At 49.8% G+C, this 24,097-nt stretch overlaps 1 protein-coding gene across 1 annotated transcript in view; it reads left to right on the forward strand.

Annotated features, from left to right (window-relative positions):
• Positions 1-24,097, forward strand: part of Taf9 (TBP-associated factor 9) — an 81,876-nt gene that overhangs the window by 54,528 nt on the left and 3,251 nt on the right. Inside the window, exon 3 of the mRNA XM_045732914.2 lies at positions 9,305-9,439. Within this exon, the coding sequence (XP_045588870.1) occupies positions 9,305-9,439 (135 nt within the window). The remainder of the gene's footprint in view (positions 1-9,304; positions 9,440-24,097) is intronic.

Genomic DNA, 24,097 nt, shown 5'->3' on the forward strand with positions numbered 1-24,097 from the left:
AGATCACATCAGCCATGGAGTTGAGTTTGGTCTACCAGGGACCAGAGCCACAACCTGGCTCCCTCTCACCGAGGTGCAGGAAGCAGGTGGCACTCCACCACCTCATTGGGAAAGGCACCCAGAAAGTCAGCAAATCAGTACAGACCACTGCTGGATTTGGAGAGACTGAAGCCTCACATCCTCGTTCACCCCACTCCTCCCACTTGTTTGGAGAGGGAGGAGGGCTGGGGCTCATGCTGTCCACTAACTCCAGCAGTCAGTTCTTCCTCTGACGTGTTACACAGCTGCAGTAGAGTTCCTGGATCATCTGTAAGCCGTGGCTGGCCCAGGTGCTTTTCAGCTAAGTGCCTCTTTGGACTTAGTTCTGTGTGGCTCGGTTTTATACACTGTTGGTCTAGAGTGGGCCTTTATTTTTTTGAGTGCTTAGTGCTGCATGTGCTCAGGGAAACCTTCCCTGAGTGCTTTCTAGCACTGCCCCTGCACTGACAGTTCTCTTCTTTAGTGTGTTCCAAGAGTTCACTCTTGTAGAAGTCCTTCCTGCTTGGGGTGGCCCTCACATTGGGTGAGTCAGGGGTCTCATTGTCCCTCTGTCTTGACCCAGGTCGAGAGCAAGCGTTAGCTGGTGGGGTGCACTGGTGGCTCATATGTTTGTATATGCCGCCCCGAGGTCGGCCTTCACAGCCATATAAACCAGGCTTGTCAGCTTACTTTTAGGTGGCATAGCATCCCCCAATGTCTGGTTGTGATGCTTGATTTACGCTTCAGGCCCTGGGAATTCCTTAAAAGTTCAGTGTGACCAATGGACATTTCCTCCAAACCTGATCTTGCCTTGTATGAATTTGAGGGTTGCTTATCATCTGTGTCAAGGGGCGAGAGATCATTTATTCTGCCTTCATCATGCCATTGGGTCGAAGACACCTGTGATCCAGAGTTCTAGCGGGTTTGTGTGTCAGATATGTCCCTCTTGATGTGATTGTCCCAACAGTGTTCATGTGTATTGGGTGGCTACCGCTGTACGGGTTCATTTTGCCCATCTTTGGCAGTCTAGGTTAGGCCCATTGAAACCGTCCTTTAAGAAGTTTCCTCCCTCTTGAGTCCCTCTTTTGGTAGCTTCTTTGGATCCTTTTCAGTATGTCCTGTTTGAACTGGAGTATGCCTCTTTGATGGACCCTGCATCATTTGAGTTTGGGTCAAAAGTTGATACCTGCTTGATGGGATTCTGGGAGTTCTACTTCCCGAACCGGCCTGAGGCCGAACTTGGCTTGTGAGTTGATTTCCCTTCTCAATTGTAACTCAACCTCTTTTGGTTGAGTTACGAGGTCCTGGAGTTTTCCTGGCTAGTGGACAATCTTCCGTTTTCCAATGGGGCTTGGCGCAGCTTTCATCGTTCCTGTATGTTTGAGTGGCATGAGGGAGTGTTTCAGGTGTTTTTGGGCCGCCCTTCTTTTGTGCTGCACAATGACTGTATGCTCCTGCTCTTTCCTGGGATGTTGGCTTGGTACTTCTCTATGTTCAAGTTCTTTGCTGTCGGTAGCCTTTGTTGTGGAGGATTTTTAGACTCATTTGCATTTAGCTTTGGTCATGCAGTCTCTGGTCCTCATGGAGCTCAACTCTGAATGGCTATTCAAGGATGTTGAGGCACTTGGTTCTGTGCCTTGTGCGGGTGCTTAAGTGTCTGCTGTAGCATTGTCGACAGCTTTGCACAAGCTGTACATGTCCATACTCCAGGAGGTGGGGACCACAATTTATGTTGTCTGCCTCACATACTGACAGGCTATCTTAGCCCAGTCTTTAGAGTCTGCTTGTGTCCTGGCCCTCTTGTCTGCCTTCCCTTTTTCATCTCTCCTCTTTCCAGATGATAATGTTGGTCAGTTTTTGTTTTATGCAGCCATGTCTTGTTGGCCAATTTGGCTTTGTTCTTGTGGTTTCCTCTACCCTCACTTGACATCTTCATGGCTGCCTTGGCTCTGGGTTGGGGATTTGTGACTAGCACTCAACAAGCCGGCCAGGGTTATTGGTCTCCTCTCCTTCATTGGGCTCCCAGTACAGTTCAGGAGTTTGCGGGTGCTGCGGAGGGTTCAGATTCTTCCGGGTTCCTTGCTCCGGCTCATTCAGACTGTTCTCCCGTGGTTCAGTGTTTCAAACAATTGGTGGTGGGTTGTCTTCGGTACTTGTCTCTTTGGCGCTGGATGCTTCGTGTAGTTCTTTTGAGTTCTTGGGGTTTGGCTCTCCACGCAGTTCATGTTCAGGGAGTGTCCAAAGTTCTTGTAGATTTTTTTTTTTTTTTTTTTGAGATATATACAAGAGTTGTTACATTCTTGTACAGCCACTAGTACGCGTAGCGTTTCGGGCAGGTCCCTGGAATACGATCCCCGCCGCGAAGAATCGTTTTTTCATCCAAGTACAGTACACATTTTACTGTTGCGTTAAACAGAGGCTATAGTTAAGGATTTGCGCCCAGTAAATCCTCCCCGGCCAGGATACGAACCCATGACATAGCGCTCGCGGAACGCCAGGCAAGTGTCTTACCACTACACCATGGAGACTGGTGGTCTGTTCTAGTTCCTTCCTGTTTTCATAGAGTGGACCGTCGATGTCACCTCCTTCCTGTGGTTGTGTGAGACGTTCAGATGCCCAAATGTGGAACTCTTTGGGTCAGTATGGAATATTTTTTTCTGTGGGGAGCCCCTACGGCTCCCTGGAGCTTATCGGGCTAATGTATGTTATATTAGACCGGGACATTAGCTAAGGAGTTCAGACCTACCAGGGACCAGCGCCAGAACCTGGCCCCTTCAGAGAGGTTTCAGGGAGCAATGGCCCTGGAAAACCCCTTTGTGGTTGGGGTTTTCCTTATCTGCCATCGACCGGGGTTAGACACCCAAAAAGGTAGGCATAACAAAACAAACCCCACATGGTAAAAAAAAAAAAAAAAAAAAAAAAAAAAAAAAAAAAAAACTAAACTAAACCAAAAACCGAACAGAGGTAGAAACTCCCTACAATCACAAGGAAACAAGCAAACAAGCAAACATCACACTTTACTGCCGCGCTGATTGTCCGCGCAGCCCTCCCCGCCCCGAGAGGGGAAGGGGGGAGCCCCGGACCTACCGCACCGGCTGCCCAGCTTCAGTTCGTTCGCTAATGTCAACCGGGATAGACGCTTCTCTGGCCTCAGTTTCCTAGGCGGTGTTTGCCTTGTGTGGCGTTCACTGCCGTGTGTTGTGTTGTGCGGTGGCCAGGAGTACCTCATCAGTGCCGGGGCTGCATGTGCTTAGTGGCTGACTTCCCTAAGCGCCCTGTGAGTACTGCCCTTGCGTAACAGGGTTATCTTCCCTGGGGCGTTTGGGAACCATTCCCGTAGAGGTTCTTGCTGCTCGGCATTTGCCTCGCCCTTAGGGCCAGCTGGGGCTTGGGGCCCTTGTTTGGCCCTGGGTAGGGATTGGTATTGTGCTGGTTAGGGCGTCAAGGTGTTGCACAGCCTGCCACCTAAGCGGCGGCCAGTTCCTATTGCCTCTGGAGACGGTGTACTTTTGCGGGGTTTTTCTTTTGTTTCTATTTTCATGCCTGGTGGGGGTCTGCCTAGTGTGGCTATAGTTCCACTGGTAGTGTTTGGCGGCCCTCTGCTAGGCCCCCGTGATTGTATACGTCTCAGGGGTTTTCAGTGCTATCCTCTACCCTCCTGTTATTTTTGGGTTTCTTAACCGGTTAGCAACACCTTGCCCGGGCTTCCCGTAGTTGTTACCCCTACGGGCCCTGGAAACCCCTGTCTGGGCTCGGGGGACCATTGAATGTGTCTTCCGGGTTCCAACCCGTCTTGTACGGGATCTTTTGTTGCTGTGCCCTTGTCTCCGGGTGACAGTCGCCATTTTTTCCTCCGTCATGCTGCCTGTTGGGTCACTGACACCTTGACCCGGAGTCTTGCGAGAGATTCTCTGCTTGTTCTCCAGTACTCTCCTGATGTTATTACTGTTCAGAGTACAGGCGGTATCCGTGTTGCAAGCTAGATTAGGTTGCTGCAACATGCTAGGTTGGTTTCCCACTCGGATGCCCCGAGGCCGCCCCGTTTGGTTAGGTGCTGTTCGCCCCTTTCCCTCCCTGTTCCCGGCTCCGGTCTGTCTGTGGGTTTCGGCGTCGGGGCGGGGTTTAGTTGGGGCAGAGACTCGGGCGGTTTTCAGGGGCTGCCCCATTTGGGTTGGGGGACAGAGGTTTTCGAGCCTGATCCTCCTGCCAAGGCTTCTGGGTCTTACCAGCGGCCCTTTCTTGCTGCCTTTCCCATGGACTCTTGCTTTTCTTTAAGGGCGGAGGGCTTGGAGGACGGCTCTGCCCCGGGGCCTCTGTTGTTGGTTCCCGGGGCTGTGGGGGATGCCTGCTAGCAGTTCTGGGGCGGTTTGCCCCTGCCGGGGTTTTCTGCTGTTGGGCGGCATTTTTTGCCCATCCAGTCTGCTTGCTTCCCCCTTTTGCTGGCGTGTTTTTGTATAATTAGCGTCAGTCACAGCCCCTGCTGGTGGCCATTTTCGTCTGCTGGTTTCCTGGCGTGGCCACCAGGGCGGCGTTGCGGTTTGTTTACATGCGCCTGGGTGTGGGAGCGAGCGTCTCGGGTGAGTTTTCAACTTTTTTCAGGGTTTTTATTCTCCTGTTGTCGTTTCTATGCTTTTCTGGTGTTTTCTGCCCGTTGCCTGTTCTCTGGGAACATTTGGGTGTTGATTTTACACCGGGTTTTCCATTTTTGTCTGTTTTGGGTCTGGGCCTTTGGATTTGGGCTCAGTGTCCCTGGCTGGTATGCTTGCTCCCACACCTCGTCCCTCGGTTTTCGGTCTGTTATGACCGTTTTCCCGGGGGTTCTGTCAGGGGGCTGTGCTTTGCCTTTCTGTGGTGTTCTCCGCCAGCAAAATGTGGTGGTTTGGGCTTCCCCTGGTTCGATTCTGGGTTCCTTTGGGTTCTTTGGTTTCGTTCCGGAGGTTTCTTCCTCTTGGGCCCCCTTTTGTGGGTTCAGGGGACTTTGTTTCTTCGTGTGACCCAGTTCTGCCTTCTGGGGTTCCGGGGTCTTCCTGGCTTGCAGGCTGATCTTTTTGGGTCTTGGCACATGTTGTGGTCGTGCTGGGACTTTGAGGTTTTGCTGTCGAGGTGGGCCTTTTGATGCAGTTTTGTTCCTTCTTTGCCTGGCCGGCGTGGTGCTCTCTGCCCACTAGTCGGCGACTTGTATATTTTTCTTTTACCATGTATGTACTCGCCTAGTTGTGCTTGGGGGGGTTGAGCTCTGGCTCTTTGGTGCCACCTCTCAACCGTCAACAGGTGTACAGGTTCCTGAGCCTATTGGGCTCTGTCCTGTCTACACTTGAAACTGTGTATGATGTCAGCCTCCACCACATTACTTCCTAGTGCATGTGCCCCTTGTGTTACATAGCCTGTCTTTATCAACCCTGCCGATTCCCTTAGGAATCTTAAATGTGGTGGTCAGGTTTCCCCTCACTCTTCTGTCTTCCAGCGAAGTGAGGCTTAATTCCCGTAGTCTCTCCTCCTGAATTGTGTGTGTGTACGCATGTATATGTGTGCACTTGTGTATACGCACATGTCACATATCTTGTGTGTATGTGTGTGTGTACTTTTTCTTTCGGAAGGGGTTCTGTTCCCTTCTTTGTTGCCGGGGCGCTGGGGGAGCAGCTTGCTCTGTTGCTTCTCGCATGGTCCCGCTGTGGGTTGTCTTCCGGCCTCTGGTGGCATCGGTTGACGGCTTCTCCCCCTTTGGGGGGGTTCAGCGCTGGCGGGGTGGGCTTTTTCCCCTGCACTTCATCATGTCATCTTAGTGGGTGCGTTGGACGTGGTCATTCTGCCCCATCCTTCTGGGGTTCCCGTCTGCTCTTTGCAGCCATGAGCTTTTCCCATCTGCGGTTCTTCTGGACTTCTTCAGTCTGCGCCCTGGCTCCTATGCCCTCCTCGGTGGACTGTTGTCTCCTGTCCGGCTTCTGTTGGGGCCGGGTGCCTGGATGGTGGTCCTGGTCCTCCAGGTCACTTCTTGGCATGTTTCTCTCCAGTTTTCTGGGACTGACAATTGGTGGTGGGGCTTCAGGTTTGCTGCTTTTCTTGCCTTCCCTATTTGGTAATGGGCACTTGGTATAATTTTTGCATCTTTACCGGATCTTAGTGCCCTGTCTGCGTCTGAGATTCGGTGTCTGGCCTACCTCGACAACTGGCTGGTGTGGGCTCCCAGTCAGTCCGCTTGTCTGCTCGCCAGGGGTATGGTTCCTTCCGGATCGCCTGGTTTGGTTTCCTGGTGATCTGGAGGCTTTTCCATCTGTTTCCATCCCGGGTTCAGACCTGGGCCTTGTTTAAGGCTCTTGGGCCCCTCATTGTCTTCCCTCCAGAAGTGTTACTGCGCCTGTGGTCCCGCCTTTGGCTGTACAGGAGGGGGTCCCGGGTTGCTCAGCTGTTGCTTGAGTGGTTGTGCGGGAGTCTGCACTTTGGCGTGTTTGTCTGCCCGCGGAGTCGGGTTTGGCTACGGCGTTTGTTGGTTCCTGCGGAGACTCCCCTTCCGCCTCTTGCATTCGTTGGGTTCCTCCGGGGATCTTGTGTCGGTGCTGCGTCACCAGCTTCCTCTTTGGGGTTTTCGGGGTTCCGTGCCTTGGCACCTCCCAGAGCCTTCTCTCGATGTGTTCACGGATGGGTCGTCTCTCGGCTGGGGCTTTGTGACCAGTGCTCACCAGGTCAGCCGAGGTTGATGGAGTCTGTCTGTCCGTCGGGCTCACAGCACGGCTCGGGTGTTCGTGGCTGTCTGGTTTGCGCTTCGGAGGGTTTGGGTCACTAGGTACTCTACAATTCAGCTCTGTTCGGAAGGTTCTCTGGTGGTTCTTGCCGGAATCACAGGGGTTTGGCTAACCGTGAGGTTCATGTCCGGGGTGTGTCCTGCGTCCTGGCGGACAGCTGTCTCGGTTCATTCCTCTTCGTGGGTTGGCCAGTCGTCGCCGATTCGTTTTGTTGGCTCTGTCGGGCGTATGGACTCCTGGCCATGGACGTCTTCGGGTCTGCGTGGTCTAGGCGTCGCCCTTTCCCACCTGCGAGGACTTCACGGTGGATGCTTTCGGCAGGACTGGTCGAGGTGGGGGGTACCTGTTCCTCTTCTCCCGGTCCAGCTGTTGCTTCGGATTCTGGCTCGGTTGCAGCCCAATCCCATGAGAGAGTCCTTATGGTTCCATGGTGGCCGGCCCGGCCTTCTTTTCAGACGCTGCTTGATAGGTGTCCGTACCTGGGGCGTTTTTCCTGAGGCTCCGCCTCTTTCAGTAGGCCGAATCGGTCCTGTCCGTGACTGGTTCGGCCTTCTCCTTGGCTCTTCGCGTCTGGTATTTTGACGCGGGTTTCACCATCTCTATGATGTTCTGGTGGCTTTGTTGACGGTGTCCCACCTGCGAGCTTCATCTTGGCGACAGTATGACGTTTCATACGTTTTCTCGTGTTTTGTTTCCCCTCCGGCCTGCTCATGCGTCGCCTGAGCCATCCTGGTCCTTGTTCAGGGTGCCTTCTTATCTTCCCCTCAGTTTGTGGTAGCCCCTTCGGTTCAGTTTCCTGCTCTTTGGTGCTGGTGGTAGCTTTATAGGTGTGCAGCCTTTCTCTGTCCAGGCGACGGTCGAGACGGCTGCTTTCCGGAGGGGTTCTTGGGGTATTGGTACTTGATTGGTTTGGCCGGGGGGTGCATCCTGTGTTGTCCGGTTGTGCTTTTTGCTGTTGCCGGCGTACCGTGTCTGGGGATGCGCTGTGGTTGATCCGGTTCCTTCGTTCCCTGTTTTCAGGGCTCGGGTCTCCCAGGTCGTCCGCAGTGTTTTCATTCTTCCAGCCTGCGGTCTGTCTTTGCGCCCGTGCTGTTCAGACGTTTGCAGCTTTTGCTGCTGTGTTGGTGACGTCTCGGGCTCATTTCGGGCGCAGGGATTTGTGGGTCGCACAGGTTCTTGGCCGCCCATCCTTATGCGCGTCTGCTCTTGGGCGTTCTTGTTGCCTTGGGTCGCAGGTTTGCGACCGGTTGTCTTGGCTTTGCGTTGCAGAGTTTGTGGCGGCCGCCTCCCGGGTTAGCCCTTTCTTTTCCTTCTCTTTGGGTATGAAGCTCCAGGGAGCCGTAGGGGCTCCCCACAGAAAACCAGCGTTGAATGTAATGAAACGTCATTTTCTGGGTGAGCCCCGGAGGCTCCCTGGCAACCCTCCGTCCCACCGGTCGGCGGTTTTTTCACGTTGGTTGAAGCTTAGCTTCCGAACTGAAGCTTGGCAACCGGCACGGTAGGTCCGGGGCTCCCCCCTCCCCCCTCCCCCCTCCCGGGGCGGGGAGGGCTGCGCGGACGATCGGCGCGGCAGTAAAGTGTGATGTTTGCTTGTTTCCTTGTGATTGTAGTGAGTTTCTACCTCTATGTTCGGTTTTTGTTTTAGTTTTTACCATGTGGGGTTTGTTTTGTTATGCCTACCTTTCTGGGTGCCTAACCCCAGTCGATGGCAGATAAGGAAAACCCCAACCACAAGGGGTTTTCCAGGGCCATTGCTCCCTGAAACCTCTCCGAAGGGGCCAGGTTCTGGTGCTGGTCCCTGGTAGGTCTGAACTCCTTAGCTAATGTCCCGGTCTAATATAACATACATTAGCCCGATAAGCTCCAGGGAGCCTCCGGGGCTCACCCAGAAAATGGCGTTTCATTACATTCAACGCTGGTTTTTTCTTCTTCTGCTCATTTTACTGTGATCCTTTGTCCCTTTTGGACCAGGGTTGTTTCTTCGTGGCTTGTTTTTGGTTTCTCTTACCTCTGGTTATCACGTGGGCGTGCTTCCATGCTTTCCGCCAATGCTGGGGCTTTTGTTTGTTTGGTCCTGGTAGGCGGTTTATTCAATTGCAGCTGGGTCTTTCGTTTCTAGCGAAGAATGTGTCGATTGGCTTCCTAATACCCCTGTAAGTCCCTTGGTCATTGATGCTAGGTTGATTCAGCCGGGGTTGCATCATGTGTTGTGCCCGAGTGTTCAGTGGCAGCTTGCCATTGCTGCCTTCGTGCTGCCAGTTCTGGAATTTCATTACATTTCAATACTGGTTTTCTGAACAATACACTTGGTACTACCACCACCATTACCATTAAAATGACCACAACCAATCATTTCCACTTTTTTGCTCTTTACTTCCTTTGGTTTCCAGCACCTTCCATTGCATATTTTCTTTTTCTATCCCTATTGAGATATTATATAGGATATGAATTCTTTTACTCCATATAATATATATTAAACTATTAATTTGCTGTTAATTAACTTTTAAATGATTTTCTATAAAGTGAATATTTTATGCATTTTGCAGTTGCTGTTGGATTTAGCAAGGACAAGAAATGCCAATCCTCTACCAGCCATCAAGGCCAATCAGCAAGGCATCAGACTGCCACCTGACCGTTACTGCCTATCAGCATGTAATTACAGACTCAAACCATCTAGAAAGGTAAGGTGAAACTACCGAGTTACCAAGTTCACTTAATGTTTGTCACTTATTTCTAGTTTATCCCTTATGCTGCTCCAATCGCTTGAGAGTAATTGGCCTGTATGCTTCAATTGCCTGAAATTGATTAAAGGTGCCCCGTTTTATTCTAAAGTCCCACCCATTCTAGGAAGAGGTCATTTGACGCTGGAGACCCTCCCTGTTGATCATTTGCCATGTTTGGAAAACTCCCAGGTCCCTTAGTTTCTTTGACCGCATCTTACTAAAAAGATGTGGGTCCATGTCTTGCACATCTCTCACAAGTCATGCCTGGCCTCAGGCCAGGCTTGGGGAGTAGAAGAACTCCCAGAACCCCCATCAAGCAGGTATCAAGCAGGTATCATCACCACCCAGGGACTGAATGTGCAGGGATATCTTGAGGTTACCTTGAGGTGATTCCGGGGCTTAGCGACCCCATGGCACAGTCGTCGACCAGGCCTCCATGTTGCTGGACTGGTCAACCAGGCCTCCATGTTGCTGGACTGGTCAACCAGGCCTCCATGTTGCTGGACTGGTCAACCAGGCTGTTGGACGCAGCTGCTCGCAGCCTGACGTATGAATCACAGCCCGGTTGATGGGTGGCTAATGTTAGAAACCATTGAACTTTGTAGGCAAAATGTGTGGAAAGTATAGTGCCTCGCCAATGTTTTCTGTTGTCACTGTATCTGTCGATTATTTTGGTGTTGCTTGTGAGCATATCTGATGATGATCTGGTTATGTATAGAGATTATGTGTCCCTTAATAGGTGCATTGTTAGGCATTTTGAAAGGGATGTTGTTGTCTTACCCATATACAGTATTGAATTCACTGGGGCTGACAGTCCCCAAGTTGGCATGCGAAGGCATAGATGACATTCGTGTCTTTCAAGGAGTTTTGTTTGGTGTCAGAAGAGTTCTTTATGAGCAAGTTGGCAGTCTTCTTGCTCTTATAGTATATTATTAGTTCAATCTTCTAGTTGGTGTAAGTAGGGGTCACATTTTCTATCAATAATGTTTTTCAGGACCCTCTCTTCCATTTTATGGGCTGTGAAAAAGTTCCTGTAGAATATTTTAATAGTATGAACCTATAATGTACTGTTGTCTGTTGTATCTGAAATCGTATGGCAGCTCACCTTCCTTTTGATGATTTTCACGACATATCCATTAGAGTATCCATTATTGATCAGAACCTGCCCTATTCTTCAATGTTCCTTGTTAACCTGCTACAAACTGGCAGAGCCAGTATCCAAGCCCACTGCCTTGGATAAAGAAGAGGCGTCCAAGGCTTCAGAGGTTGGGGCTGGCTGTAAAGAAAGACCCAGAAGCCTCAGTGGGATCAATAGAATTAACAGGATCAACTACCTCCGCACCCAAGTTGGAAGGGGCGAACCCTGGAGCTGGCCAAGCCACAACCTGAACTAAACCAAACCCTAACCCCAAAACCCTCACATTGAGGCAGAACAAGATGGGAAAGAAGAGGGTGGGTGCACCATGCCCGAAGGAAAAGGAAAAGGAAGAGGAGCTGCGAACGGAACGATGGTTGAATTAACCAACATCTCCAAATCCCTAAACACCTACCGGGGCAGTCTCGGGACAACCAACCCGGCACACAACCTAGACCACTGTAAAACAGAAAAGCTTAAGGGTAAAGCAGTCGCTGCCTGATAATCTTGAACATCAAGGGTTTGTTAGATGAGTAAAGTGCAGAGAACAAGTCCCATACAATTCTGGGTCTAAGGTATCACTGACCTTAAAAACTAAAAGAAAATATATGAGAAAACTCATCTGAACTGAACTGCTAAACACCACAAATGATATGTTGGAAGTGCTGATAATCTAAATAGAGATCCTAAATGTGGTTATTGTCCTTGTATATATGTCACCAGAGGCAAATCCTCAGTAGTTTAACCACTGGACTGCGCCAGCTGAGAAAACTTGGTCGGTGGGAAACTGCACCAACCGAGAAAACTCTTTTTTGATTTTTTTGTACCCATTCAAAATGTGCGCACGGTTGGTTGTGTAAGAAATGGACTCTTAGGACCTCCAGTGAGAGGCAGCCATCTTGGAAAAAACTGGATTTGGGATCCCTGGATTTGAAAGTTATCGTAATCCATCCTATCATTTTTCTGGCTGACGCAATATTTGCTTGGTTATGCTCCCTAAACGTTAGATCGTCGGACATCATTATTCCCAAATCCTTGACATGCTGTTTTTCTACTATGGGAAGATTCGATTGTGTTTTGTACCCTGTATTATGTTTCAGATCCTCATTTTTGCCGTACCTGAGTACCTGAAATTTATCACTGTTAAACATCATGTTATTTTCTGCTGCCCAATCGAAAACTTTGGTGATATTTGCTTGTAATTTTTCAATGTCTTCAGCAGAGGCAGTTTTCATGCTGATTTTTGTGTCATCTGCGAAGGATGACACGAAGCTGTGACGTGTATTTTTGTCTATATCTTATATGAGAATAAGGAACAGTAGCGGTGCAAGGAGTGTACCTTGAGGTACAGAGCTTTTAACTTTGCTTGGACTCGATTTTATTTGATTGAATGTTACTCTTTGTGTTTTGTTTGACAGGAAATTGAGTATCCAGCATCCTACTTTTCCAGTTATTCCCATTGACCTCATTTTGTGTGCTATCACCCCATGGTCACATTTGTCAAATGCCTTTGCAAAGTCTGTGTATACAACATCTGCATTTTGCTTTTCTTCTAGAGCTTCTGTGATTTTGTCATAGTGGTTGAGTAGCCCCGAAATCATCTCAAGATAACCTCATCTCAAGATAACTGTGACTGACAGGATCTTCCTGCTCTAAATCCATGTTGTCCTGGGTTGTGCAACTCATTATTTTCCATAAAACTAGAAATTTGATTCCTAATCACTCTTTCAAACACTTTTATTATGTGTGATGTTAGTGCAACTGGCCTATAATTTTTTGCCAAAGCTTTACTTCCCCCCTTGTGCAAAGGAGCTATATCTGCTGCTGGTATCTCCCCTGTATCTAGGCTCTTTCTCCATATTACGCTGAGTGCTCGCGCTACTGGTACTTTACATTTCTTTATGAATATTGACTTCCATGAGTCAGGCCCAGGAGCTGAGTGCATAAGCATATTGTCAATTTCTCTTTCAAAGTCTTCCGAGTTTGTTTTAATATCCGTTATATTATCTGCAGCTTGAATGTCATTCATAAAGAAGCTGTCTGGGTCATCAACTTTCATGATGTTTATTGGTGTGCTAAACATAGCCTCATACTGGCTTCTTAGAATTTCACTATTCTCTTTGTTGTCCTCTGTGTACGTACCTTCATTTGAAATCAACGGTTCAATACTGGTCGAGGTTTTTTATTTTGGTTTTGCGTATGTGAAAAAATATTTTGGATTTTTCTTTATCTCTTGTATAGCTCTCTGTTCCAATTCCATCTCCTCAGACTCATATGATCGCTTCAGTGTTTGTTCTATTTCTTCAATCTCCCTGCTTAGGTTTATTTTCCTTGTTTGTGATAGTTGTGTCTGCCGAAGCATTTCCGTTATTTTTTCCTTCTGTACCGTCTTCTGTGTTCTCTTTCTAGAGTGGTCCTGTTTCTGCCCCTCCTCACAGGCATGTGCTTCAAGCAGACCTTGTAAGCTTCAGCTGTCAGTTGAGCTATTCCCTGTGTGGGAGTTTTGTCGCTTAAGACCGTCTCCCATTGAATGGTTGCAAGGTCTACATTTATTTTTTCCCAGTCGATCCTCTTATTGTTGAAATTGAATTGACTGAATACTCCTTCTCGCTTGTTGGGTTTCTTAGACCTACTACCGTTATTTATGCTAGTTCGCACTTCAATGAGCTTATGGTCTGAGTATGAAGTATCTGAGATTGTAATGTCTCTGATTAGTTCATCATTGTTTGTGAATAACAAGTCTAGTGTGTTTTCATTCCTAGTTGGTTCTGTAATCTGTTAAGTGAGCAAGAATTTGTCACAGAATCTCAAAAGTTCTCTGACCTGTGGTTGGTTATTTCCCGGGTCATTCCCTGCTATGATATTTGTGTTTGCCATTCTCCATCTTAGACTCGGTAAATTGAAATCTCCAAGGAAGATAATATCTGGAGCTGGGATTGCTAGGTTATCAAGTATGTTCTCTATTTTGTGCATCTGCTCTGTGAATTCCTCAACCGTTGTATCTGGCAGTTTATATATTAGAATAATAATTAGGTTTAGTTTCTCTACCTTAATTCCAAGTACCTCTACCACCTCATTAGTTGAGTTTAGTAGTTCTGTGCATACCAGCTCCCTTAGCCTTTCCTCGTAACTCATCCCTCTCAGTTCTGGGACCAGTCTGGTGGCATACCTCTGAATCTTCTCTAACTTTGTCTTGTGTTTAACTAGGCATGGATTCCAGGCTGGAGCTGCATACTCCAGGATTGGTCTTACATAAAGTGGTATACAGGGTCCTGAACGATTCCTTACACAAATTTCTAAAGGCAGTTCTTATATTGGCCAGTCTAGCATATGCCGCTGATGATATCCTTTTGATGTGGGCCTCTGGGGACAGGTTCGGTGTGATATCGACCCACAGATCTTTCTCTCCATTTGACTCTTGCAGGATTTCACCTCCCAGATGGTACCTTGTGTTCAGCCTTCTGCTCCCTTCGCCTAATTTCATTACTTTACACTTTCCTGAGTTAAACTTTAGCAGCCATTTTCTAGACCATTCCTCCAGTTTGTCTAGGACGTCCTGTAGTCTCTGTCTATCTTCATCTGTTTTCATTCTTCCCATAATTTTTGCATCATCAGCAAACATTGAGAGGAATGAGTCTATACCCTCTGGAAGGTCGTTTACATATACTAGAAACAGGATGGGTCCGAGTACAGAGCCCTGTGGAACCCCGCTGGTGACATCTCGCCACTCTGATGCCTCCCCCATCACCGTTACTCGCTGTTTTCTATTGCTTAGATACTCCCTTATCCACTGGAGCACCTTACCTTTTACTCCTGCCTGCTGCTCCAACTTTTGTAACAGCCTTTTGTGAGGTACTGTGTCAAAGGTTTTCTGACAGTCCAAGAAAATGCAGTCTGCCCACCTTCTCTTTCCTGCCTAATTTCTGTTACTTGGTCATAGAATTCTATTAGGCCTGTGAGGCACGATTTACTATCTCTGAACCCATGCTGGTGGTGTGTTACAAAGCTGTTTCCCTCCAGATGCTCTACGAGCATTTTCCTCACAATCTTCTCCATCACCTTGCATGGTATACAAGTTAGGGAAACTGGCCTGTAGTTCAGTGCCTCTTGCCTGTCACCCTTTTTGTAAATTGGGACTACATTAGCTGTCTTCCAGCTTTCCGGAAGGTCTCCTGTTTCCAGTGACCTGTTATACGCCATAGAGAGAGGCACACTTAGTGCTTCTGCACCTTCTTTTAGAATCCACGGTGAGATTCTTTCAGGCCCAACAGCCTTTTGACACATTCAGCTCCAACAGATTCCTTTTGACCTCATCACTGGTGAGGTAAAATTCCTCCAAGGTTGTTCGGTTTGCCTCCTCATTTAGTGCAGGGACCTCTCCTTGTTCTATTGTGAAGACCTCCTGGAATCTCTTGTTGAGTTCTTCACACACCTCTTTGTCGTTCTCTGTGTATCTGTTCTCCCCTTTTCTCAGTCTCATCACTTGTTCCTTTACTGCTGTTTTCCTCCTGATGTGGCTGTGGAGCAGTTTTGGTTGGGTCTTAGCTTGTGTGTGTAATACAGTGTGTGAGTGTGTAATACAGTGTGTTGCTGTGTAAATAGTGTGTGAAACTGTACATATTGTAATTGAAATGAATTTTTAACAAGGAATATTGTGACAATAAACATTTATTGTGAACACAGGGTCATTCCATGTGAATTCACCAAAGGCCTCCCACTCGACCCTTTTTAAATCTAATGAAATTTTGTAATAAAGTAGCCCTAGACCCCAAATGAAATTGTGCAAAATATTAGAGCTCAATCTGCTTTGGTTCTTAAATAATAGGTCCATGTTCAATGGGCTCTCATCCCGTTAATGCGTACATGCGTAATGCCCAGAGAGGTGTGAAATTTGGCATACCAGGACAACTTTTGGTGCGGAATACAGCAGTGTAATAAAAAAAGTAGTTTGGGTAGCCATTTAGCTACCAATCCATGCTAAAATCACTGCCAAATTTTGTTGTGAGAAATTTGGACCCCAATTTGGAGACCACTTACTCATCACCAAAAGGTCTAAACACCATGATCTTTTGCAACGATATATAACAAGCACAATGTTATGCAGTGATACAATAGAAACTGTTGTATCCATATGTCCAGAGGTGGCCCACTTAAAAGTTGGCCAAAAAAAATTTTTGTGCAAAACTAGCCAACTTTCAAGGCAAAATATCTCAATATGCATCATTCCCAATTTGGTTTTGAATGAAACCATTGGATAGAGCAGATTTTTCTGTACAAAAGTAACTTTTATTTAGGTTGGGATCTGAATTCATACTTCAGCCAGAGGACTCTGAAAATGACATACCTTGGTGCGATATCGAAAAAATCAAATTGATTCTCCATCTTCTTTGTGTACTGATCACGACTTTTTTCTTTCCATTCTTTCCGGGACACTTTCGACTAAATTCTTCACCCTCAAAAAACTGTATTACCCTTTCCTTCACTTCCTTAGGAACTGACTTGCCCAGCATTTTCTTAGGAATTGCTAGTATTCCCTGTTCTTTCAGCTTCCTAGCTACGCAAACCATGTATTTTGAAACTTTAAATTGCTCCATTGTCTTTTTAATAAACCAGCTTTGTGGCATGAGGGTTAGGATTTGTATTTTTTCTTGGCGCTTTGCTACATGGAAGTTTAGCTTCATTTCTTCAACGAGTTTATTGAAGTCTTGGCAATTTGTGCACTGTTGGCTAGAGCTTGATACCAACAGGTTTGTTGGTACCAGTCAGTCATTAAAAAGGTTAACACAACAGTCTGCTACAGCTTGATTTGGGTGACACTTTTCAGCAAAACTTTGCAATTCTTCCCATACTGAACACATTTTCTTAATAAATGAGGAAGGGACATCCTTACTCTACATCAACAACCATTATACCATTCTTATGTTTACGGATGATCTCTTGTTTTTCCTCTATGGTCATTCTCACATGTGTTTCCTCGGTTTGAACCTTACCACTGACTTTCTTGGGACCCATGGCGAGATATACAATAACAACTTTTATGTTCAAATACCCAAAAATCTGAAAAAAATCTAATTCTTTCCAAAGAATTCAGGCGCGATTGTCACTAGGTGGGATGCATTTCGCCGTGCTACCATGCACTTGGTCGGCCATACGCGTATCAACAAACTTTGTTTCCCAAGGCAATGCTCGTAACACGATTCAAATTTTATGAAGAAATTGTGCTCGTAACCCGAAAAGTTCGTAAATAGTGGCATTCATAAGCTGAGGTGCCACTGCACATTATTTCTTACGGGAAAATTTGTTTCGACTTACGAATTTTTGACTTACGACGTGTCTCTGGGAACAGATTAAATTCATAAGTCGAGGCCCTCCCTTTATATACGTATCTACATGTTTTGTTCACCATAACTTTACAACTAAGCTGGTATGGTGCCCAAAGAGCATATTGGCCACCCTCTACACAGCATAACAAGTCATGCAGATGATGCAACTTCCCTCACCAAAATGGCTTCTCTCAACATACTACTTTTGCTGTTATTACACTATATATACACGTTATATGTAAGTACTGTATCTACATTTGTGTTCACCATAGCGAACCACTAAGCTGGTATGGTGAGTACAGACATTAACAGGTGGCTACACAGATTCGGCAGACGATGCTACCGCCCTCCCTCCCTCAACATTACTCCTCCCACAATACTACGCACAGCACAAATTACCACAACAATCCTGCTACTATTAGAATCCTGGTCATTTTTATCACAGGGGTCTTCTGTAATACAATCATCCCTAAATAATACCAGTTGCATATATTTCTGGGGGGAGCCCCGTCGGCTCCCCGGAGCTTTACCGGCCGATATGCTAATGTCAGACTTTGGCATCAGTCATGTGTATGGAGTTCTAGGGCCTACCGGGGACCACGAGCCAGAACCTGGCCCCCTCAGAGAGGCAAGGGGAGCAATGGCCTATAGAAACCCCCGTGTGGTTGGAAGCATTCTATGTCTGCCATCGACCGGGTCAAGCATCCAGAAAGGTAAGCATTCCAAAACAAACCCCTATTCTGGTGAAAATTGCTACCTAAAGCCGAACTAGTGGATAGAACTCTTCAACAGAAAACAAGGAAACTAGTATGACGTCATACGTCACCGCGCCGCTGTCTGCGCAGCTCCCCCCTTCCCGGGAGGGGGAAGGGGGAGCCCCAGACCTCCCACGCCGGCTATCCACCCATCAGTTCTTTGGCTGATGCTATAGGCAATGGTTATGTGCTCCGGCTCCAGTGGTTGTTTCAGCACTGTACCTAGAGTGTGGTGTCTGTTTTCTAGGTGGTGCGTGAGCCAGGAGTGATTCTTCAGTACTCGGGCTGCATGCGCCTAGGGTTCCCTTCCCTAGGTGCCCTGTAAGTACTGCCCTTGGGGCTTGGGGCCACCTTCCACAAGTTCCTTGGGTCCTGCCCCTGCTTGGCCGTTTACTGCTTGGTTTTCGGCCGCTTTTTGTGTGCTCGGGTGTTCTGTCTCCCTTGTTCGCCTTAGAGTAAGGGGCAGTTTTTGCACTGGTGGGGCGCAGGGTACTGTGCAGCTTGTCTTACCAATCATAGCAGCCGGCTCTGTTCCGCTTGGGTACGCTGTCCTCTTGCGGGGTTTTCTTTTTCTTTTTGTTTATCTACCTGGTGGAGGGGTCTGCCTTCGTTCTTGCCCCTTGTGTCCCTTGTGTTCTGAGTATTTTCTGGTGGTACCCCTGCTAGGTCCCCGTGAGTGTACACGTCCCGGGGGTTCAGCTCTTAGAAAGTTGTTTGGTAGCTTTGGGTGCCGGTTAGCAGTACCCTGCCTGGGATTACCTGAGCGCGAGTCGCTTATAGTAAACGCTCGGGACCCTGGGAAACCCCTGGGGGCGCGCGAGTGCGATGGATGTGACCCCAGAGTCCCCCCCTCGCTTCCAGCGAGTTTGAGGGTTGCTCTCACCCTTTGTCTCTGGGTGACTCTCTGTTTTGCCTCCGTCTGCTGCCTGTGGGGTCGGTGACACCTTCGACCCGGAGTCCTGCGAGTTTGGTTGCTCGTTGTGGCTCGGTTACCCAGTTGTGCTAACAAAGCGGGTGCGGGCAGCAGGGGCGTTGCACTTGAGCCTTGGTGGTGGCAACGTTCTCGTGGTTTCCTCCCCGGGAGCCCCGGGGCTGCCCCGTTGTCGTTCGTTTTGGGACTTGGGGGTGTTGGTTGCTTCGGTTCCATCCACGCCCCCTTGTCTTTTCCCTGGATCACCCTTCCTGCCTGCATCCGGTTCCTTGCCGTCTGTAGGTTCAGGGCGGGGTTTTTGATGGTGTTGAGACTCGGGCAGTCTCGGGGAATTCCCCTTCCAGGGTAGTGACGGGGGCATTTGAGCCTGTTCCTCCAGCCGTGTTGTACGAGTCTGCCAGTGGGCTCCCTTCATTAGTGTTTTCACGGCTGCCCCGGTTTTCTGGTACGGCTGGGGCTTTGGGGGAACGGCTCGGCCCCGGGGCCTGTCGTGTAGGTTCCCGGGGCTGGGAAGGGGCTGACTTGGGGGGCCTTGGCCCCGTTGGACCCCGTGGGGGTTTTTATACCCCTCTAGGCGGGGCTTGTGGTTACGCGGAGTGGGGTTTTTCCTCCCCACTCGCCGTATGTGCTGTTGGGCGTCGGCCTCTCCCCGGGCTCGGTTCCTTGGCCTTTGAGTCGGTCGGTTCCGTCCTGTGGGTGGATGTTTCCTCCCACCCCTTTTTGGGACAGTGTTTTCGTCATGTTTCCCCGTTCGATGAGGTTCTGCGTGACTTCTGATCTCGGGTGCGCCTGCGCCTTCGTGTGCCTTCAAGACTAGTGTTGGCTTCTGTGTTCTCGAGGGTACGGGAAGGTTTTTCGCTACTTCCCGCGTTATTGGAACGTCTGTCGGCTCCTCATCCTTGTCGCCCTGTTGGGCTACTTGTCGCCCTGTTGGGCTGCTTGTCGCCCTGTTGGGCTGCTTGTCGCCCTGTTGGGCTGCTTGTCGCCCGGTTGGGCTGCTTGTCGCCCGGTTGGGCTGCTTGTCGCCCTGTTGGGCTGCTTGTCGCCCGGTTGGGCTGCTTGTCGCCCGGTTGGGCTGCTTGTCGCCCGGTTGGGCTGCTTGTCGCCCGGTTGGGCTGCTTGTCGCCCGGTTGGGCTGCTTGTCACCCGGTTGGGTTCCTTTTTGGGCTCTTTGCTTCTTTGGCCGGTTTTATTGTTCCTGCTTCCTCTTTTGGCTACTTTTCTCGTGCAGTAGTCCTGGCTGGCGCCTTGCCGCAGGGAGGGTGTGCGGTTCGGCCAGCATGTTATACGCATGCGCCGTGGAGTTTGTTTTGGTCTGGGCGGTGTTTCAGTGCTGGTGTTTTGCGCCCTTTTTGCTACAGTGCTTCGCCTCTCGTTCTTCTCCCTGGCTGCGGTATGTGCCCCTTCACGCCGGGGGTGTCCTGGTTCCCAGTTGTGGGGAGGACACCGCGGTTTTCCCTGTGTCATGGGTGTGGACCGCCTCCTTCGCCTCTCCCTGCTCTCCTGCGGGTCCGGCAGGGTCCGGCTCTGGCGGTGCTCCCAGGTTCTTCTGGGCACGGTTGCGTCGTGTCAAGTTCGTGCCACCATTCGCCAGGTGAGTTTCTGCAGTCTGGCGTCTTTTGGCCGGGCGCTGGATGCGGTGTTGTTTATATACCTGTCTTTATTTAGGTATATTTTTGTACGACTGAGACCATTCGCACACTAGTGACTGTCCCTTTTTTCAACCCTTCCTGTCCCCCTCATGTGCATGTCCAACCCATGCTGGAGTCATTCAGGGGACCCTCCTTTTTAATGTTGTGAGGTGTGGGGGTTGCAGGGTTGGTTCTGTACTCACCTGGTAAGGCTCCTGGCTGTGCTTGCAGGTTTTGAGCTCTGGCTCTTGGGTCCCGCCTATCTGGTAGAACTTGCGGTATAGTACCAGTGGAGTGCAGTGGTGCTATTGGCACATTTGGGGTACACTGTATTACCATCAGAGGTCTGTGCTTGTTACACGACCTACTTGCGAGCATAAGCCTTCTTGCTGGTTCGTCCATGGACTTCCAGGGCGCACTAGCCTGTTTTCGTATGGCAATTCCGGCCCGTCCTGGTTGTGGGGGTATGTGGGCCGGTGGACTGCTCCTAGCAGCTGCCTGGTGGGCCACCCTCTGGCCGGTCTAGCCTGGCCTTGGGCCGGGCTTCAGGTGTAAAAGAGCTCCCAGTACCTCATCCAGCAGGTATCGAGCGGGGTTTCTCCGCCGTCGGTCGCCTGGTGCAGGTTTCTGGGCCTGCAGGGTTTTGTCGTGTCTCCGTTGGTCCTGTCTGGGGTCTGCCTGCTCCGTTCTCTGCCTTTGCAGAAGGGAGTTGCTATTTACATGTTGCAGTGGTGCCTGTTGCTGCTGCTGCACGTGTGCATTGGTACCGTGTTTCACGGTGGCGTGTCCTTGTTCCTGTGTCCGGTTGTGGAGTGGCACTTTGCTGCCGTTTTGTGCCTGGGGATTGCGTGGGGGTTTTTCTGTCCCTGCCTGATTGTCCACCCCTGGTTGTTCTCCTGGGGTTTTTGTGCTTCTGCTCTTTCTTCCTGCCTCCTCTGCAGCAGGGATGTTCTGCGTGTGTTCTTAGGCGTTGGTCAGCCTGTGTCCTGTGATGTGCTTCTTTGTCTCGGTCTATTGCAGTTGTTCGTACCCCTTGGTTCGGGTACTGTTCTGGCGGCGACCCTTCCACCTTCTTTGGTTTCCTAGCTTGCCCTGCCGGTTGTTTTTTTTTTTTTGGGTCTTGCGATGTCTCGCGTTGGACCCGTCGTTTCTGAACTCCTGGCGGGCTTGCATGCTTTGGGGAGTTTTTCTGTTCGGCAGACGTTCCATCTCCTTGTGCCGCCTGGGTTTCGGTGGTCGCGCCCGAGATCTTCCCGCGGCTCCGCCTTTTTCCTGGGCTCGGAGGGGCCTTGTCGGGGCTGCTTATGTTCTGCCTCGCGGTCTCGCCTCCGGTTGGTGGTCGGGTGGCTTCGTGGTAGGTGTCCCACCTGCGTGCTTCTTTTGGCGGCAGTATGGGGTATTTTGGCGGTCCTTCCTTTTCCTGTCCCTTCTTAGGTGGTTACTCTTGTTAGCTTGGTTTACTTTCGGCTTGGTTTTCTGGTGGGGGTTGGGGGCCGTCGTCTTGCCACATACTGTCGCCTCTTTTTGTGCGGCGCGGGCGGAGCCGCTTCAGCTTGCTTTCGGTCTTGGTGTTGCTTCTGCACCGTTAGTCAGCTGTCTTGTGCGTCGTTTCACCTCCGGCCTGTTCGTGCGCCGCTTGCACCATCCTGGTCTCTGGTCAGCGTGCTCTGTCTTCTCCTCGGTTGGTAGTGCCCCTTCGGTTCCGGTATGTTTTTTCGTCGGCTCTTTCCTTTGGGCCTTTGCCTCTGGGGGTCGAGTCGCTGAGTTATCTTGCTCCTTCGGTTTTAGCATTTTGGTTGTTTGGTGGCAGCAGTCTCCATCTTTTCTGGCGCGGGGTGGGGCTGCTGCATTCTGGAGGGGTCCAGGGTTTGTTGGTGCTTCGTTGGTCGGGCCGGGGGTGTGTCGTTTGTGTTCAGTGGCGGCCCTCCGCTGTTGTTTGCGTGCCACGGCGTTTGGGTCCAGAGCGCGTTTTGCGTTGCTCCGGTTCTGTTCTTCCCAGTTCGCGGGTGATAGTGTCCTGGGTGGTCAGCCGTGTTGTTGCGGCTAAGCTGCCTGTGTTCTTCCCTCATGCCTGTGGCGTTCGTGGCTTCGCTGCTCTTGCTGCCGTCTGGGATATGGCCTTGCGGTCTTTCGGGCATGGATTTTTGGTGTTCGTGCAGGGGCCTTGCTGCTCGTGGTTCTCGTGTTGTTCCCGGGATTTTCGGGGCTGTGGCGCTTTGGGTTGGCGTTTGCTGCCGGTTGTTTCGCCTCCTTGGGGGGTGCGTGGTGTCCGCCTCCCGGTTCTGTCCCTTTGACCTTCCTCTGTGGGTAGTTAGCTCCGGGGAGCCGACGGGGCTCCCCCCAGAAAACCAGCGTTGAATGTAATGAAACGCCATTTTCTGGGTGAGACCCGGAGGCTCCCCGGCAACCCTCCCTCCCTCCCTCCGGTCGGCGTTTTTCGCGTGTTTTGATATCCAGCCTCAGAACTGATGGGTGGATAGCCGGCGTGGGAGGTCTGGGGCTCCCCCTTCCCCCTCCCGGGAAGGGGGGAGCTGCGCAGACAGCGGCGCGGTGACGTATGACGTCATACTAGTTTCCTTGTTTTCTGTTGAAGAGTTCTATCCACTAGTTCGGCTTTAGGTAGCAATTTTCACCAGAATAGGGGTTTGTTTTGGAATGCTTACCTTTCTGGATGCTTGACCCGGTCGATGGCAGACATAGAATGCTTCCAACCACACGGGGGTTTCTATAGGCCATTGCTCCCCTTGCCTCTCTGAGGGGGCCAGGTTCTGGCTCGTGGTCCCCGGTAGGCCCTAGAACTCCATACACATGACTGATGCCAAAGTCTGACATTAGCATATCAGCCGGTAAAGCTCCGGGGAGCCTCCGGGTCTCACCCAGAAAATGGCGTTTCATTACATTCAACGCTGGTTTTTTTACATTTTTAGGCAATGCTGTGGTCACAAGCTGAACAGCAGGATCTGTGAGCTCATGCTGCATGCGCCAGCCTTGATGGCTTACTCAGTACTGAATTATGTGCTATTAATGCTCGTGCCACTTTTTGGGTGGCTTAATCTCTATCAATCAGTACTGAGGCTTTCACACCTGGGAATGTTGCCCACGATTTTTAAAAACAATGGCGTCTGTTTACAAGAGCCCTGAGGAAGCTGATGTGAACCCCGTGTAGCCACGGGACTTTTAAATCTTGCGTGGTACTCCCAAACATCATATGATGGCGTGCACAATTTATCGACAGTTACTCAAGACATCATATAATGTTTTGTGCAGTTTAAGGGTTAATGAGGAAGAAACATCCTCTAATGCCTCTACTCACAAATATTTTCTTAGGTTAATCTTTACCACTGACTTTCTGGAACCCATGGCTTGAAATATAATAATTACTTGTATGTTCAGAAACCAAAAAAGCTGAAAACAATGAAATTGTTTACAAAGAATTCAAGCGCGATCGTCACTACCCAGGAGACACTGTTAAACTGAGGTACTGCCTCTGGCTCCTGTTTACCATGCCTGTGCCTTGTGGTGTGGTACTATCAGAAGTGGTGATGCACGAGCCTGGGGTTATTTCTCAAGTACTTGGGCTGCATGCACCTAGGTGCCCTGTAAGTACTGCCCTTGGGGCTTGGGGTCACCTTCCACAAGTCACCTTGGGGTCTTCCTCCGCAAGGTCTTTTGCTGCTCAGTGATTATCCGTCTTTGGAGTCAGCTGAGGTGTTTCATGCAATCCTGTTTGCCTCTGGGTAGTGGGTAGTTTTGTCTCTGGTTGGAGTGCAGGGGTACTGTGCAGCTAGATTTCACCTCTCATAGCAGCCGGCTCTGTTTCGCCTGGGCATGTTGTCCTTTG

The sequence above is a fragment of the Procambarus clarkii genome, chromosome 4, assembly GCF_040958095.1.
Source record: "Procambarus clarkii isolate CNS0578487 chromosome 4, FALCON_Pclarkii_2.0, whole genome shotgun sequence".
Classification (NCBI taxonomy): Eukaryota; Metazoa; Arthropoda; class Malacostraca; order Decapoda; family Cambaridae; genus Procambarus; species Procambarus clarkii.